The 14,473-nt window shown below is 43.2% G+C and overlaps 1 protein-coding gene across 3 annotated transcripts in view; it reads right to left on the bottom strand.

Moving 5' to 3' along the window:
• ST3GAL6 (ST3 beta-galactoside alpha-2,3-sialyltransferase 6) overlaps nucleotides 1–14,473 on the bottom strand; it is a 217,954-nt gene that overhangs the window by 149,647 nt on the left and 53,834 nt on the right. The window contains exon 1 of one of the 3 annotated variants that reach the window (XM_040423281.1): nucleotides 10,154–10,450. The exons of the other annotated variants lie outside the window; for them this stretch is intronic. Coding sequence (XP_040279215.1) covers nucleotides 10,154–10,163 — 10 coding nt within the window. The 5' untranslated portion in view covers nucleotides 10,164–10,450. Of the gene's footprint in view, nucleotides 1–10,153; nucleotides 10,451–14,473 lie in introns of those variants that run through there. 3 annotated transcript variants of the gene reach the window in all.

The raw sequence follows: 14,473 nt of genomic DNA, 5'->3' as shown, positions 1-14,473 counted from the left end.
CCAACAGTCTTGAAGGAGTTCCCAGAGATGCTTAGCACTTGTTGGCCCTTTTGCCTTCACTCTGCGGTCCAGCTCACCCCAAACCATCTCGATTGGGTTCAGGTCCGGTGACTGTGGAGGCCAGGTCATCTGGCGCAGCACCCCATCAGTCTCCTTCATGGTCAAATAGCCCTTACTTTCAAAGTTTTCCCAATTTTTCGGCTGACTGACTGACCTTCATTTCTTAAAGTAATGATGGCCACTCGTTTTTCTTTACTTAGCTGCTTTTTTCTTGCCATAATACAAATTCTAACAGTCTATTCAGTAGGACAGCTGTGTATCCACCTGACTTCTCCTCAACGCCACTGGTGGTCCCAACCCCATTTATAAGGCAAGAAATCCCACTTATTAAACCTGACAGGGCACACCTGTGAAGTGAAAACCATTTCAGGGGACTACCTCTTGAAGCTCATCAAGAGAATGCCAGGAGTGTGCAAAGCAGTAATCAAAGCAAAAGGTAGCGACTTTGAAGAACCTAGAATATGACATATTTTCAGTTGTTTCACACTTGTTTGTTATGTATATAATTCCATGTGTTAATTCATAGTTTTGATGCCTTCAGTGTGAATCTGCAATTTTCATAGTCATGAAAATAAAGAAAACTCTTTGAATGAGAAGGTGTGTCCAAACTTTTGGTCTGTACTGTATGTCGGAAGTTCCCTGGATGTACACCACAGAGCTTTGGTAGCCAGCTCCACCTATCTGTAAGTAGCATAACTACAATTCTTCACCATAAAATAACTAGGCTCTAAAATGTTGTCAGGCCACCAGGTTTCGGTCTCCTAAGTACTGGAGACCAATGTACCTTAGAAAGTACTGGATTTTCTACGGTACATCAGTCATCAGGAACTAGGCTCTGGACTGTAGGGTGGTTAAGGGCCACTAGAAACTCCATTGCAAAATAAACCAGCTACCAAGCTGTGGGTTCTGTTGAATGCCACTCGCTGTATTTATATGGTGGTACATGTTACCTGGTTTGGTAGCCTGAGACAGACTTATTTTACCTTTGCTATAATTTTTGTGATGTCATACTGAAACTTTAAGTTTCAGATGTTACCTAGCTCAATTCAAACAAACATGCACGTGACGTCCAGAAGACTCTGCTAGACTTTTCCTGACTTGGCAAACAATGAAGCTTAGATTGTTACAGGTTTTAACTAGCCATAGCAGTGGCTAAACAGGATTCTCCTGACAAATTCCTGATATACGGTACAGCTACCAGTCGACATAAAAGAAAGTCTCCTTCAGCTATCATCTACAACACTCAATGCTTTAGCCATCACCAGCGAATTCATTTCTTCTTTATTATACAACTCCAGCAGACATCAGATTCAAAGAGATTCTGCAGCAGCTTATAAGATGTATAGTGAATCCCATATTAGACATTAAGGAATAATGACAGAGCATGGCTAATACATGCTGTCACATGCTGTCAGGGGTCCAACTGCAGGGACACTCAGAGACCCTAGAAAAGAAAAGACTGGAATACTTCTCAACACTGAAATTGTAACACCAAGAAGGAAAAGCCATAAGGTTATGCAAATTTAGGAAGTAGAAGGTGTTGCTAACATACGCAGAATATCTTTTTTGCATATGATTTGGTTGTGTCCAGAGTTAAAAACTTACTGGGCTTCGAACCATAATTTCATTACCCATAAAATTAAGGTAATAATCCTGTTCACATCTGAATATTGGATATTGAGCGACCTTTCTAGAGTTATTTGTCACAAATATAAAAAGATTCTTTTGGTAAGAATTATGTTCTTAGCTAGACTGCTGGTTACTCGAGTTTGGATCTCACATAATATTCCAAAGCTTGATGAATGGCTATCTTTGGTGAAGTAGGTGAAGAGATATGAGAATGTTTTATATCACCAAAGAAATGCTGGGCAAAAATGGTCCAGAGTATGGGGAAGTTGGTATTGGTAGGCTTCTTTTTTTTTTTTATATTTTTTTTTTTTTTTTTGGGGGGACGCATCGCACAGGTTGGTAGGGTACGGGGGGTGGAGTGGGGAGGGATTGTAAAAGAAAGAGGGACAAGAATGTATTGATGGCATTGACTATTTATGTATTTGCTTTTTAAGTTTCTTGTTCCTTAATAAACCTAGCTCCAACATGTGACAGATGCTTAAAAGCCAGATTGAAAGCAAATTTTTTTTGGACAAAGGCAACCTCAAGAATCAGATCAAGTCATGAGGGATAATTTTTCGTTGCCTCCTGTTCATTGATGTGCCAGTTATCATCACTTGTCACAAACTGAGAGGGGCAGAATCCTTGAGCTTAAAGACCTTGGTTTATCACTCGGTTAGATTAGTAAGTGCCTAGGCCGAGATGTCAGCATAGTTTAACGTCGCATGCCCTGGGGGGTTCGAAGAACAATGACAAACTGGAATGACAACAAGAAGACAATGGCACGTTGTGATCTGTTCTGTACTGCAAGTGAAATTTGAAGTCACATCCCAAGCCTAGGGCAACAACCATCAGAAGGTGTTTGCAAGACATTGGGCAACGAGCCACTGGTCTCATGCCAACGCATTCAAAGGCTATCATGGTGTACTGCAAGACGACAATGGAGGCTGGAATGAAGGTCTATGCTCTTCCAGGATGAGTCCCACTTTTGTCTCAGATGCAATGACAGCCGTAGATTAATGTGAGCAACGAGGGAAGTCCTACTCCTGGGATTATGATGTATGGTGGCATAATGTAGAAGTGAATAGGACGGCTTAGCTGTAATTACACCTGCTCATGGCTGCAGTTGCAACGGCGAGCAGGTAAACAGTGAAGAGAAGGCGGCGCTCGTACGGGAACTGCTTTCTCTTCAAACAGCTGATTAGCAGGGGTGCGCGATCTAGCGCATGCGCTGTTCCTTCCCTGAGGCTGATGCCAGCACAGGGAAGGAACACTATGACGACACTAGCTTTCTGACGTCGGGGAGCAAGGAGGAGATTCTGAGGAGTGGGGTACTTTGGAGGTCACTAATAAAGGGGCACGAAGCTCCCGTTCCACCACATCTCAAAGATGCTCTATTGGGTTGAGATCTGGTGACTGTGGGGGCCATTTTAGTACAGTGAACTCATTGTCATGTTCAAGAAACCAATTTTTCCTATTTGTAGTGGAGAGGAGTGGTACCCGGTGGGGTCTTCTGCTGTTGTAGCCCATCCGCCTCAAGGTTGTGCGTGTTCACAAATGCTTTGCTGCATACCTCGGTTGTAACGAGTGGTTATTTCAGTCAACGTTGCTCTTCTATCAGCTTGAATCAGTCGGCCCATTCTCCTCTGACCTCTAGCATCCACAAGGCATTTTTGCCCACAGGACTGCCGCATACGGGATGTTTTTCCCTTCCCACTTTCACACCATTCTTTGTAAACCCTAGAAATGGTTGTGCGTGAAAATCCCAGTAACTGAGCAGATTGTGAAATACTCAGACCGGCCCGTCTGGCACCAACAACCATGCCACGCTCAAAATTGCTTAAATCACCTTTCTTTCCCATTCTGACATTCAGTTTGGAGTTCAGGAGATTGTCTTGACCAGGACCACACCCCTAAATGCATTGAAGCAACTGCCATGTGATTGGTTGACTAGATAATTGCATTAATGAGAAATAGAACAGGTGTTCCTAATAATTCTTTAGGTGAGTGTAGGCGATATGCACAAAATCCATATTGTGACCCAAATTTATATCGCATATCGCCTATATGCCTATATCGCCCACCCCTAATTCTAAGTAATAAAAGGTATTTGTGAATATATTTATTATAAAATAATATTTAAGTATTTAGATTTTTTTTAATTCCTGGAGAACCCCTTTAACAGTGTCATCCAAAGCACCCTGCCCCTTTAAAGGAAATCTGTCACCAGGATAATCGCTATTGAAGTAAAGCCATAGACTAATAGCACGTAGTACCTTATTTCTAGATGTGCCTTTATTTCAGCAATAGATGTTTTCTATCTTCTGAAAATCCAGTTTATTTGGTATGCAAAGGAGCCAGTAAGGTGCCCAGAGGGGCGTCACTCTTGCAGGAAAGAGTACAGGCACGCCTCCTGCTAGTGCCCAAGCCCGCCCTCATGCTGGGAGCAGGCAAAAGGGGGGCAGAGTTATGGGTTGAATGTGATGTAGGAGGGGTGGGTGGATACATTGTGGCAGGAGGCATGTCTGGGCTCCTTCCTGCAAGAATGACGCCCCTTTGGGCACCTTACTAGCTCATTTAAATACCAAATGAACTGGATTTTCAGAGGATAAGGGCTCTTTCACACTTGCGTTGTTCTGTTCCGGCATAGAGTTCCGTCGTCGGGGCTCTATGCCGGAAAAATCCTGATCAGGAGGATCCCAATGCATTCTGAATGGAGAAAAATACGTTCAGGATGCATCAGGATGTCTTCAGTTCAGGACCGGAACGTTTTTTGGCCGGAGAAAATACCGCAGCATGCTGCGCTTTTTGCTCCGGCCAAAAATCCTGAACACTTGCCGCAAGGCCGGATCCGGAATTAATGCCCATTGAAAGGCATTAATCCGGATACGGCCTTAAGCTAAACGTCGTTTCGGCGCATTACCGGATCCGACGTTTAGCTTTTTCTGAATGGTTACCATGGCTGCCAGGACGCTAAAGTCCTGTTTGCCATGGTAAAGTGTAGTGGGGAGCGGGGGAGCAGTATACTTACCGTCCGTGCGGCTCCCGGGGCGCTTCAGAGTGACGTCAGGGTGCCCCACGCGCATGGATGACGTGATCGCATGGATCACGTCATCCATGCGCATGGGGCGCTCTGACGTCATTCTGGAGCGCCCCGGGAGCCGCACGGACGGTAAGTATACTGCTCCCCCGCTCCCCGCTCCTACTATGGCAACCAGGACTTTAATAGCGTCCTGGCTGCCATAGTAACACTGAACGCATTTTGAAGACGGATCAGTCTTCAAATGCTTTCAGTTCACTTGCGGTGTTACGGATCCGGCGGGCACCTCTGGCAAATGGAGTACACTACGGATCCGGACAACGCAAGTGTGAAAGAGCCCTAAAAAAACATTTATTGCTGGAACAAAGGCACATCTGGAAATAAGGTACTAAGTGCTATTAGGCTATGGCTTTACTTCAATAGCGATTACAGCAGTGAAGAAAAATGGCTGGGTTGTTATGGAAACCTGGTGTAAAACTGTGTGTATGTGGAGACTAAGGGCCTGCAAGCTTCTATTGACTGATAAGGGTCATGTGACCAAGCTTCTATTAGCTAATGCATTTTTTGGGAATATCTCAGGAACGGTATGTGCTAGAGAGCTGGGACTCGGTCTAAAACCTTCCTGGACACCTGATGTACCTGTGTGCCAAAATTCAGTGATTGTAAATGCGACGGTGCGGATTCCTTTAGCGGACATACACACACACACACACACTCAGCTTTATATATTAGATATATATACACCGTATAGGTTGGCGTTTTTTTTTTTTTTTTTTCACAACTAGTAACATCAACAAAATAACAGAAGAGAGAAAGAAGTCGAATAATGCATTGTGATTGTCCATATTGCCTCCTTTGCTGGCTGGATTAATTTTTCCATCGCATTATACACTTCTCGTATCCAGGGGTTATGGACGCTGCTGCAGCGCAGATACAAGGTAGCCATGACGCACTCCCATGGTCCCGGCCACCAAATGGGCCGGCGTCCTTTACTATAGTGTGCAAGCATGAATCCAGCCAGCAAAGGAGGCAAAAAAAGTAGCAAAAATAAGGCATTTGCGACTTTTTGCACTCGTGCAATATTTAACTTTTGCGTCTCCTTGCATTTGTGCGTCACTCACTCCAGTTCTGTAATGTGGGTGGAAAGTGGGTGTGGTTATTTATGTTAATGAGTTTCACTCCAGATTTAGAATTAAAAAATAAAAAAAAGGTCGCAATCTCACTTCTGGAGGAGGGTGGAGTAAGAACCCAAATTTATCAAGTAACATGGGGCATTTGATAAAGGTGGCATAAAATACTCCGACGCAGACTCAAGCAAAACTGACGTAACAGGTTAAGGACCCAGGACGAGAATGCAAGTCCTAAACAGCCATTACTTTGCACCCCAGGATGAGCATTCTCGTCCTGCGGTCTGGCCTCTGCCCCGTGTGCGGTGCCGCGATCAGTGGCAGGGGCCCGGCAGCCAGACCCCTTCTGCATCCACCAACATCGGTGATAACCCCGATACCAGTGGATTAACAGATGTATTGTACTGCATTGAACCCCTGTAAAGTTGAAGTCCCATAGTGGGCCAAAAATTTTAAAATTTAAAAGTAAAATCAAAGTGTTTTAAACAGTTAAAAAAAAAATTAAGTATCAAGTAAAAAAAAAAAAAAAGAAGAAAAAAATATATATATTATGTATCGTCTGTAACAACCTGCTCTATAAAAATATCACATGATCCACCCTGTCAGGTCAACACCGTAAAAAAAAATATAAAAACTGTGCCAAGAAAAGTAATTTTTTTTTGTCACCTTACATCACAAAGTGCAACACCAGTCATCTCTTCCCACAAAAAATGAGACCCTACATACCGGTAATACAATTGCCCAAAAAATAAAAAATAAATGGCTTTCAGAAAATGGAGACATGAAAACATGATTGTTTTTCCTTTCAAAAAAGCTTTTATTGTGTAAAATCAAAATAAATATAAAAAAAAATACACAAATTAGGTATTGCCTTTTCCATAACAACCTGCTCTATAAAAATATCACATTAATTAAAGGGGTTGTCCGGGTTCAGAGCTGAACCCGGACATACCTCCATTTTAACCCCGGCAGCCCCCCTGACATGAGCATCGGAGCTAAATTGCGCAGGGCAAAGGCATTTTTTGGAGATCCGGTGACGTACCGGGGCTCTCCATGGGGCTGCCAGGAACCCCGGTGATGTCACCGGCACTGATGGGCAGGATTTAGCTCTGCCCTAGCCAGTAAAACGGCTAGGGCAGAGCTAAAGCCCGCCTCTCAGAGCCGGTGACGTCACCGAACACACTGCCGGGCGGAAGTTACCGCCCGGCAGTGTGTTTGTCATGACCCGGGTTGTATTCGAACCGGGATCTTCCTGGTCTCTTAAACCATAGCCTTACCTGTTGTGCTACAGAAGAGATCTAGACTTTGGGAATGTCCTTACTGTGTTCAACACTACATCATACTCTCTAGCTCCACCTGCTGCCAGCTGTGGACAATTCTCAATCTGGACAGCCTTTAAATAGGAAGTGAGGACATCACTCAGTGCCCGTTTATTTGGATTTCTTCCCTGGGTGTTTTGACTTCAGTGATCTTCCTTGTATTGAACTCCTGCCTGATATCCCGACTATTCTACAGCCTGCTGATTTTGTACCTTGCCACCAGATCGTGAATGACCTTAGCCTGCCTGACTCTTCTCCGGATTTTGATTGTGAACTATTTGCCTGACGACGCTTTGCCTGGATCTCTAGCACACTACTTCCACTTCGGACACTACCTTTTACAGGTACCTTACAGTGTTATTGAAAACAAAAGAGCCCGTGCCCTGCGCGATTTAGCACAGGGCACGGGAGTGCATCGGAGCATGAGATGCTCCGATGCTAGCCTCAGGGGGGCTGTCTGGGTGAAAATAAGGGTATGAACCCGGACAACCCCTTTACCTGTCAGATGAAAACTGTAAAAAAAATCTATTTTTGTCACCTTACATCACAAAAAGTATAATACCAAACAATCAAATTACATTTACAAAATGATGCAAACATATGAACGTATGGGAAACGTAAAGTAATAACTCTTATCTGCCTTAAAAGAATAAAAAAAAATTAAAATTGCTAATTTTTTTAACAAATAAAGGTGAATTATATAAGCTAAAATTGTCCCCTATCATGAAGTACAATGTATGACGAGAAAACAATCTCAGAATGGTTTGTATAAGTAAAAGCATTTTGAAGTTATTACCACATAAAGTGACACGTCATATTTCCAAAAAACGGCTCGGTCTTTAAGGTGAAAAACGGCAAGGTCCTTAACGTGTTCAATTTTCCCCTTGTTATAAATTCTTCCCACAGTGTTTACAAACAACAAAAAGGCCAGTTTTAGAAGAGCGTGTTGACTGCATAAAGCTGGGTTCACACCTAAGCGTTTTACAGCGCGTTCCGACGCGCTGTAAAACGCTCAACAGGCAAGAACTAATGATCCCCTATGGGCATGGTTCTCACCTGAGCGTTTTACAGCGCGTACGAACGCGCTGTAAAACGCCCTACACCCCAAGAAGTACAGGAGCTTCTTTGGGCGTATGGTCGCACGTTCCCGTACATAGACTTCCGGGAACGCGCGACAATGGGCGTTTGCTTGTTGCCGGAGCCGCGTCTGTAAACGCCAGATAAAATCGCGCATACAGAGCGCTCCTTCGGTACGCTCAGGTGTGAACCCAGCGTCAGACACGCTCCAAGTGGGACCATGAATTCCCGTGGTGAACTCTGCTCCTCTGACTGGACAGCACCAGCATTATAATAACCTCAACTGTAGTGATTGGTACTCGCATAATGCCATCACAGTACAAATCATTACAGTTGAGGTCGGGCAGAGACACACAGCATTATAAATTATTATAATGCCGGTGCGGTCCAGTCAGAGGAGCGGATTTCACTATGGGAATTCATGCTCCCACTTGGAGCGTGTCTTATGCAGTGAACACACCCGTCAGAAACCGGCCTGTATCTAGGTCATCCTGCAACAATGAATGCTCCGCACCAAACATGGAAAGCTACCTTAAAGGAAACGTTCACCAAAAATTTTACCTGCCAGTTAAAATCAGATAGCAGCACTCCCTTATTTATTCTGATCTGTTTTTATTTTCTGATTGTAAATTTTTTTAATTCCATTTTTTGAACATGATTATGGGGGGGGCCATCTTGCCTGAGCTGTTAACAACGTTTACAAAAAAAAAATATTGCTTTACAGCAGCCTTATGGTCCATAGACACAATGGTCTGAAGGGGACCTCATTGACTTCTATGGTACAGTTTTCTAAGCATGCTCTGTGCAGAGGTCATTGTACAAGGAAAGAATAGATAAACTTGGACAATCACCTAATGTGAATGGTGGATCCTGTGTTATCTATACACAGATGTACTATAATTACAGGCAGGATTAGAATGACAGATAAGCAGATAACTGCAGTAAAGTGATCTGTACAGACCAAGAAGTGGTGCCAATTATTAGACATAGTGGCCAGTGTAAAAATTGCAGGATTTCTGGTTTTAATTTAAATATAAAAAGTGACATGGAAAACAAAAAATCATTTAAAAAAAATTGTTAAACTTAAAAAAAGTGATTTAAATTCCCTTTAAAGGGAACCTGTCACCGGGATTTTGGGTATAGAGCTGAGGACATGGGTTGCTAGATGGCCGCTAGCACATCCGCAATACCCAGTCCCCATAGCTCTGTGTGCTTTTATTGTGCAAAAAAACCGATTTGATACATATGCAAATTAACCTGAGATGAGTCCTGTCCCTGACTCATCTCACGTACAGGATTCATCTCAGGTTAATTTGCATATGTATTAAATCTGGGTTTTTTTTCACAATAAAAGCACACAGAGCTATGGGGACTGGGTATTGCGGATGTGCTAGCGGTCATCTAGCAACCCATGTCCTCCACTCTATACACAAAATTCCGGTGACAGGTTCCCTTTAAGTCAATGTTAAAGTGACAGAGTGCCTGCTATGTGAAAAGATAACAATAAAAGTACAAATGCCTAAAAGACAATTAAGGACATCTGTATTTAACGAACAAATGTAGATTCAAATCTTTCTTTAGTTCATGGGACAACATTGTTTTAAATTGACCCAAAAGACTTCAGCAGCTTTCTATGACGACCCGCCCCCCCCCCCCCCCCTTCTATTTGATGGCGGAAAATTTGTTCGCAGCATGTGCAGAGGAGTTGAATGCTCTAAAGCAGGGACCAGCCACCTTCGGCACTCCAGCTGTTGGTCAAGCAAGTGTGCATGATGGGAGACGTAGTTTGGGGTGCCGGAGGCTGCTGACCCCTGCTCTAATTCCAGCTGTTCTGATACAAGTTTACTTACTATGATGCTAAACAGCCATATAGTGATAAAAAATTAAAAAGGGATCAGCATAACATAAATACAGTACATTACCCAATGACATCCTCAAGCACGCGGAGCAGCGGCAGTGACTAGGCACGTCTAGATACTTTATACCCTGTGCCACGATGAGTAAGGATTTAGACAATCTGCTATGGAAGGAGAAAATAATAATGAGAGCTTTCTGTAATGTATCCCCATAGACTGGACTGCGAAAAGACCCAGAGAATTACTGGCAAGAAGGAAGAAAGCCAGCCAAAGCCAATATCTCTTCACTGGGTGGTAAAGAAACGTGAAGAATGATACGGTCATACCAGGTGCTCCAAGTGCTGATGGTCAGAGCTGGTGCCTAATGTACAGCTGATATATGTGCACAGACAGGTATCAGGACTAATAAGACTCGTCAGGACTAAGTACCACCCCACAGGGTGTGACAGCCTGAAAAGACACTGAATTTGCTTCTCAGCATCATGCACCCTTCACACTTCAGTGAATCACGGACATGTTCTCCATGAATCGCACACATACCCATTGACTTTTAATGTGCTTGTTTGCACCTCACTGGCTTTGCACTGACAGTGGGTCAGTGGAAAAAATCACAGAGACAAAACACACCCCTTAAACTCTATGGGTCCGGGGAAAATCACTGACACAACACCGATGGCTTCTGTGTTCTGTCAGTGTTTTTTTTATGGATCATTAGTAGGAGATGTTCTGGAAACTAATCTTCAGCTGAGCAGTGTCCATAGAATACAGGTGAAAGACGGAGGGCAATTGGATCCATGGACAAAACACGGACATCTTCATTAGTGATGAGCGAAGAGAGCTTCAGATGCTTCATTCGAAGTCGCTTCATTCAAAACTTCGGAATAATACTGTACAGAGATCAGTCTCCATACAGTAATAAAATGTATGGGCTCTGTGGAGCCGAAGTTAGTTATTCGTGAAGTCGCAGGTGACTTTGTTGAATAACTTCGACGGTGGAAAACCACTTTAAAACTTGAAACCGAACTCTGCTTCAGTTCTGAGGTACTAGTCGGAACCGAAGCCAAGTTCGGGTTCAATTTTTTAATTAGTTTTCCACTTTAAAAATCAACCATCGAAGTTATTCAACAAACTCACGCAAGACTTCACGAATGACTACCTTCGGCTCCAAGGAGCCCATATAAGGAGACGGATCTCCGTACAGTATTAGGCCTCATGCACACGACCGTTGTTTTATTCCGTGTCCGTTGTTCAGTTTTTCTGCGGATCCATTGACTTTCAATGGGTTTGTTGAAAACTCGGCTAATGCACCGTTTGTCATCCGCGTCCGTGATCCGTGGTTCCAGTCCGTTAAAAAAATATAACCTGTCCTATTTTTTTCACGGAAAACGGTTCGCGGACCCATTCAAGTCAATGGGACCGTAAAAAAACGCGGAGGCACACAAGATTGTCATCTGCGTCCGTGTCCGTTTTTTTTCCTATCATTTGCATGGCAAACTTGACTTAGACTTTTTTTTACTTTCCTTCATGTCTGGTGATCCTCCAAAAATAAAGGAAGGCACACGGAAACAAAAACGGAAACGGATCACGGAACAACGGAACCCCATTTTGCGGAACGGAACACAACAACGGTCGTGTGCATGAGGCCTTAATCTGAAGTTTTGAAAGAAGCGACTTCGGATGTAGCATCCAAAGCTCGCGTCGCTCAAAACTAATGTTCATGGAAGAAACAGACAGATTTTCCACGAACGTCAAACGGACACGGAAATGTGAATATGGCCTTAAGCTGTTTGTTTTTGTTAGGTTATTATTACTGGTATTTTCAATGATAGATGGGGCTTTACTTTTATGCCATTTTTTGTATGTTTTGTTTTTATACCTGGTAAAATGTAAGACACACAAAGTTGTCATTTTTATATACAGTACCGTATATATGGGGCTATTAGCTGCAGAAGTGGGCTAGTGGGGGCTTTTTGTTTTTATCCTTTTTAATCATTCTTTTTGGGTGCTTTCAGACACGATTTTTGGCTCTTTTTGTAGTAGAAATGCCAGCTCCAGACATTAGCAATATGAAAAGCAGAACAAAAGTCATTTTTTGCTCTTGGCATTTAGGGGAAAAATGCCATGAAAAAAACACTAGCCGTAAGACATTATTATAATATTATCATGAGGGTAATATTTGAAGTTAGTTTTCCGAGTACTCTGCGCCAGGTTTTATCAAACAGTGCATGTTGCTTGCTATATCTAGTGCATCTTTAAAACGAACACTTTTGTCTAGAAATGCTTTTTGTGACTTCAGGACTTTTTTGCTAATTAAAAAAAAAATAATACATCTCCCAGTCATAAATCCCTAATGTGTGATTTTTTGAAGACAGAAATCTGGAGTGTAGTTCATGATAAATTCCCCCCAGTGTATGCAAAAAGCACCTCAAAAAAATACTACAAAAATCACAAAACATAAAACGGCACTTATTCTCTTATTTAAGCTGTAAAAAAAAACCCACCAGAGTCAAATTCATGTATGGAAGGACCCTTTTCCTGTCTAACTTTTAATTGCTGATTCTTCCTTTAACTAGATAACATATTAGCCCTAGTTACAGAGGGGAACACAGCGTCCTGACATGCACTGCAAAGGTAATCAGGGTCTGCTATGACTCCGCAGCTCCTGCAGTTACCATGACCCCATCAATCACATGATGCCATAGCCCTGGCTGCTTCCTGATCTCTCTACACTGCACTAATTGAGCACTATATACAGCAATAGAGAAGGCAGGGATTGTAAAAAAAATAATAATAATCTCTGTTTTGTCTATGGGAACCCGGCTGTCACCGACAACCACCCCCTGCTGCTCCAGCTGCTAACTCTGCAAGGACATTTCTGAACATTTCTGGTGTGATAAATGCAGACCACCCAGACGTATATAATCTATGGATCCCTTTTGTTGAAAATTAACTTTCAATGCGTGAAAGTATTAATTGGGAGTGAGACTGCATTATTTGGTGAAGGAAACGGTTTGGGCCCCATTTTGAAATCTGCCATATTGAAATCAAAATGGAAGGGGATCATGTGATATATCAAACTTGGCTACACTTTTCTCAGAAACACACTGGAAGTGTCCGTTTTGACCTGTCTTTACCTGTTTAGGAGTAAAGTGAGGTCAAAGGGTTCAGTCTGAACAATTTAAATGGGATGAAGTTGCAATATCCTGCACTGCCGCCACTATGTAGACGGTTGCATGTAAACAATGAAGAGGCCACAGCACTTGTACGACCAGCACCCTGAACCCTTCACACAGCAGATTAGCATGGGTGCCGACGACACCCACTGCTCTGACATTGATGGCCCATTGTGAGGGTAGGCCATAAATTTCCTGAATCTGCAGAACAAGTAGATCAAGTCTGTCCTTTCAACGTATGTTGTTTTAACCTTAAAAGGGTTCTCAATGATTAGAAGAACATACCGTAACTACTTTCTACCGAAAAGAGCACCGCTCCTGTCCATAGGTTGCGTCTGATATTGCCACTCAGCTCTGTTCACGTAAATGGAGTGGAGCTGCAATACCGCACACAGCCTGTGGACAGGTGTTTTTGGAAAAAGGCAACCATGTTCTTCTAATCTTAGGCTACTTTCACATCTGTGTTGTTAATTCCGGTTTAGAGATCCGGCGGAGGATCTCAAAATCGTATTTAAACGGATCCGTGCCATTTACTACATCTGGATGCATCTGTTTCGTCCGGATCCAGATGTATTAAATCAAAACTAAAAAAATGATCCAGTATGAAAATAACTGTAAGTCAATGGACACCAGATCTAGTTTTTTTTGATAAAAAAAAACAACAAAAAAACGGATCTGGCATGAAAATCAATGTACTGTAAGTCAACTGTGCAGTTAGCGAAAAATCTGAATCCGGTGCCCACTTACAATGATTTTCCTACCGGATCCGGTTTGTTTTGTTTTGTTTCGCAAACTGGACACAAAACTGCAGCTCCAAAACGGAACTGATGCATACTTATACACAGAGGTCGCAATAACGCCTGTACAAGCGTCAGACGTCATATAGGCCATTTTACTCCATGGAAAAAGTCTAAGGCGTACCGATACGCCTTCGACTGTTCCCTGCCATTCATCAACACAGTCAGCGCTGTGAACGGCACAGGCAGCGCAGCGATGCTGCTGCTGCCTGAAACAACCAATAACAAGGCTCCTTACAGTAAGCCGCAGCTTATGGCACACCGCTCTGAAGTAAGGAAGGAGGCGCGCGATCCTCACTGGCGGGGTAAGTGGCCTTGCTGTGAAATATAGTGGGGGTCCCGGATCGGAGTGAGTCTGAAGCGCTCGGCCAAGCGCTGTCTCTCCTCCCTGCTGAGTGCGGTACGGAAGACGGCCT

This window comes from Bufo bufo, chromosome 3, assembly GCF_905171765.1.
Source record: "Bufo bufo chromosome 3, aBufBuf1.1, whole genome shotgun sequence".
Taxonomy (NCBI): domain Eukaryota; kingdom Metazoa; phylum Chordata; class Amphibia; order Anura; family Bufonidae; genus Bufo; species Bufo bufo.
This window is presented reverse-complemented; position numbering and strand designations above follow the sequence as displayed.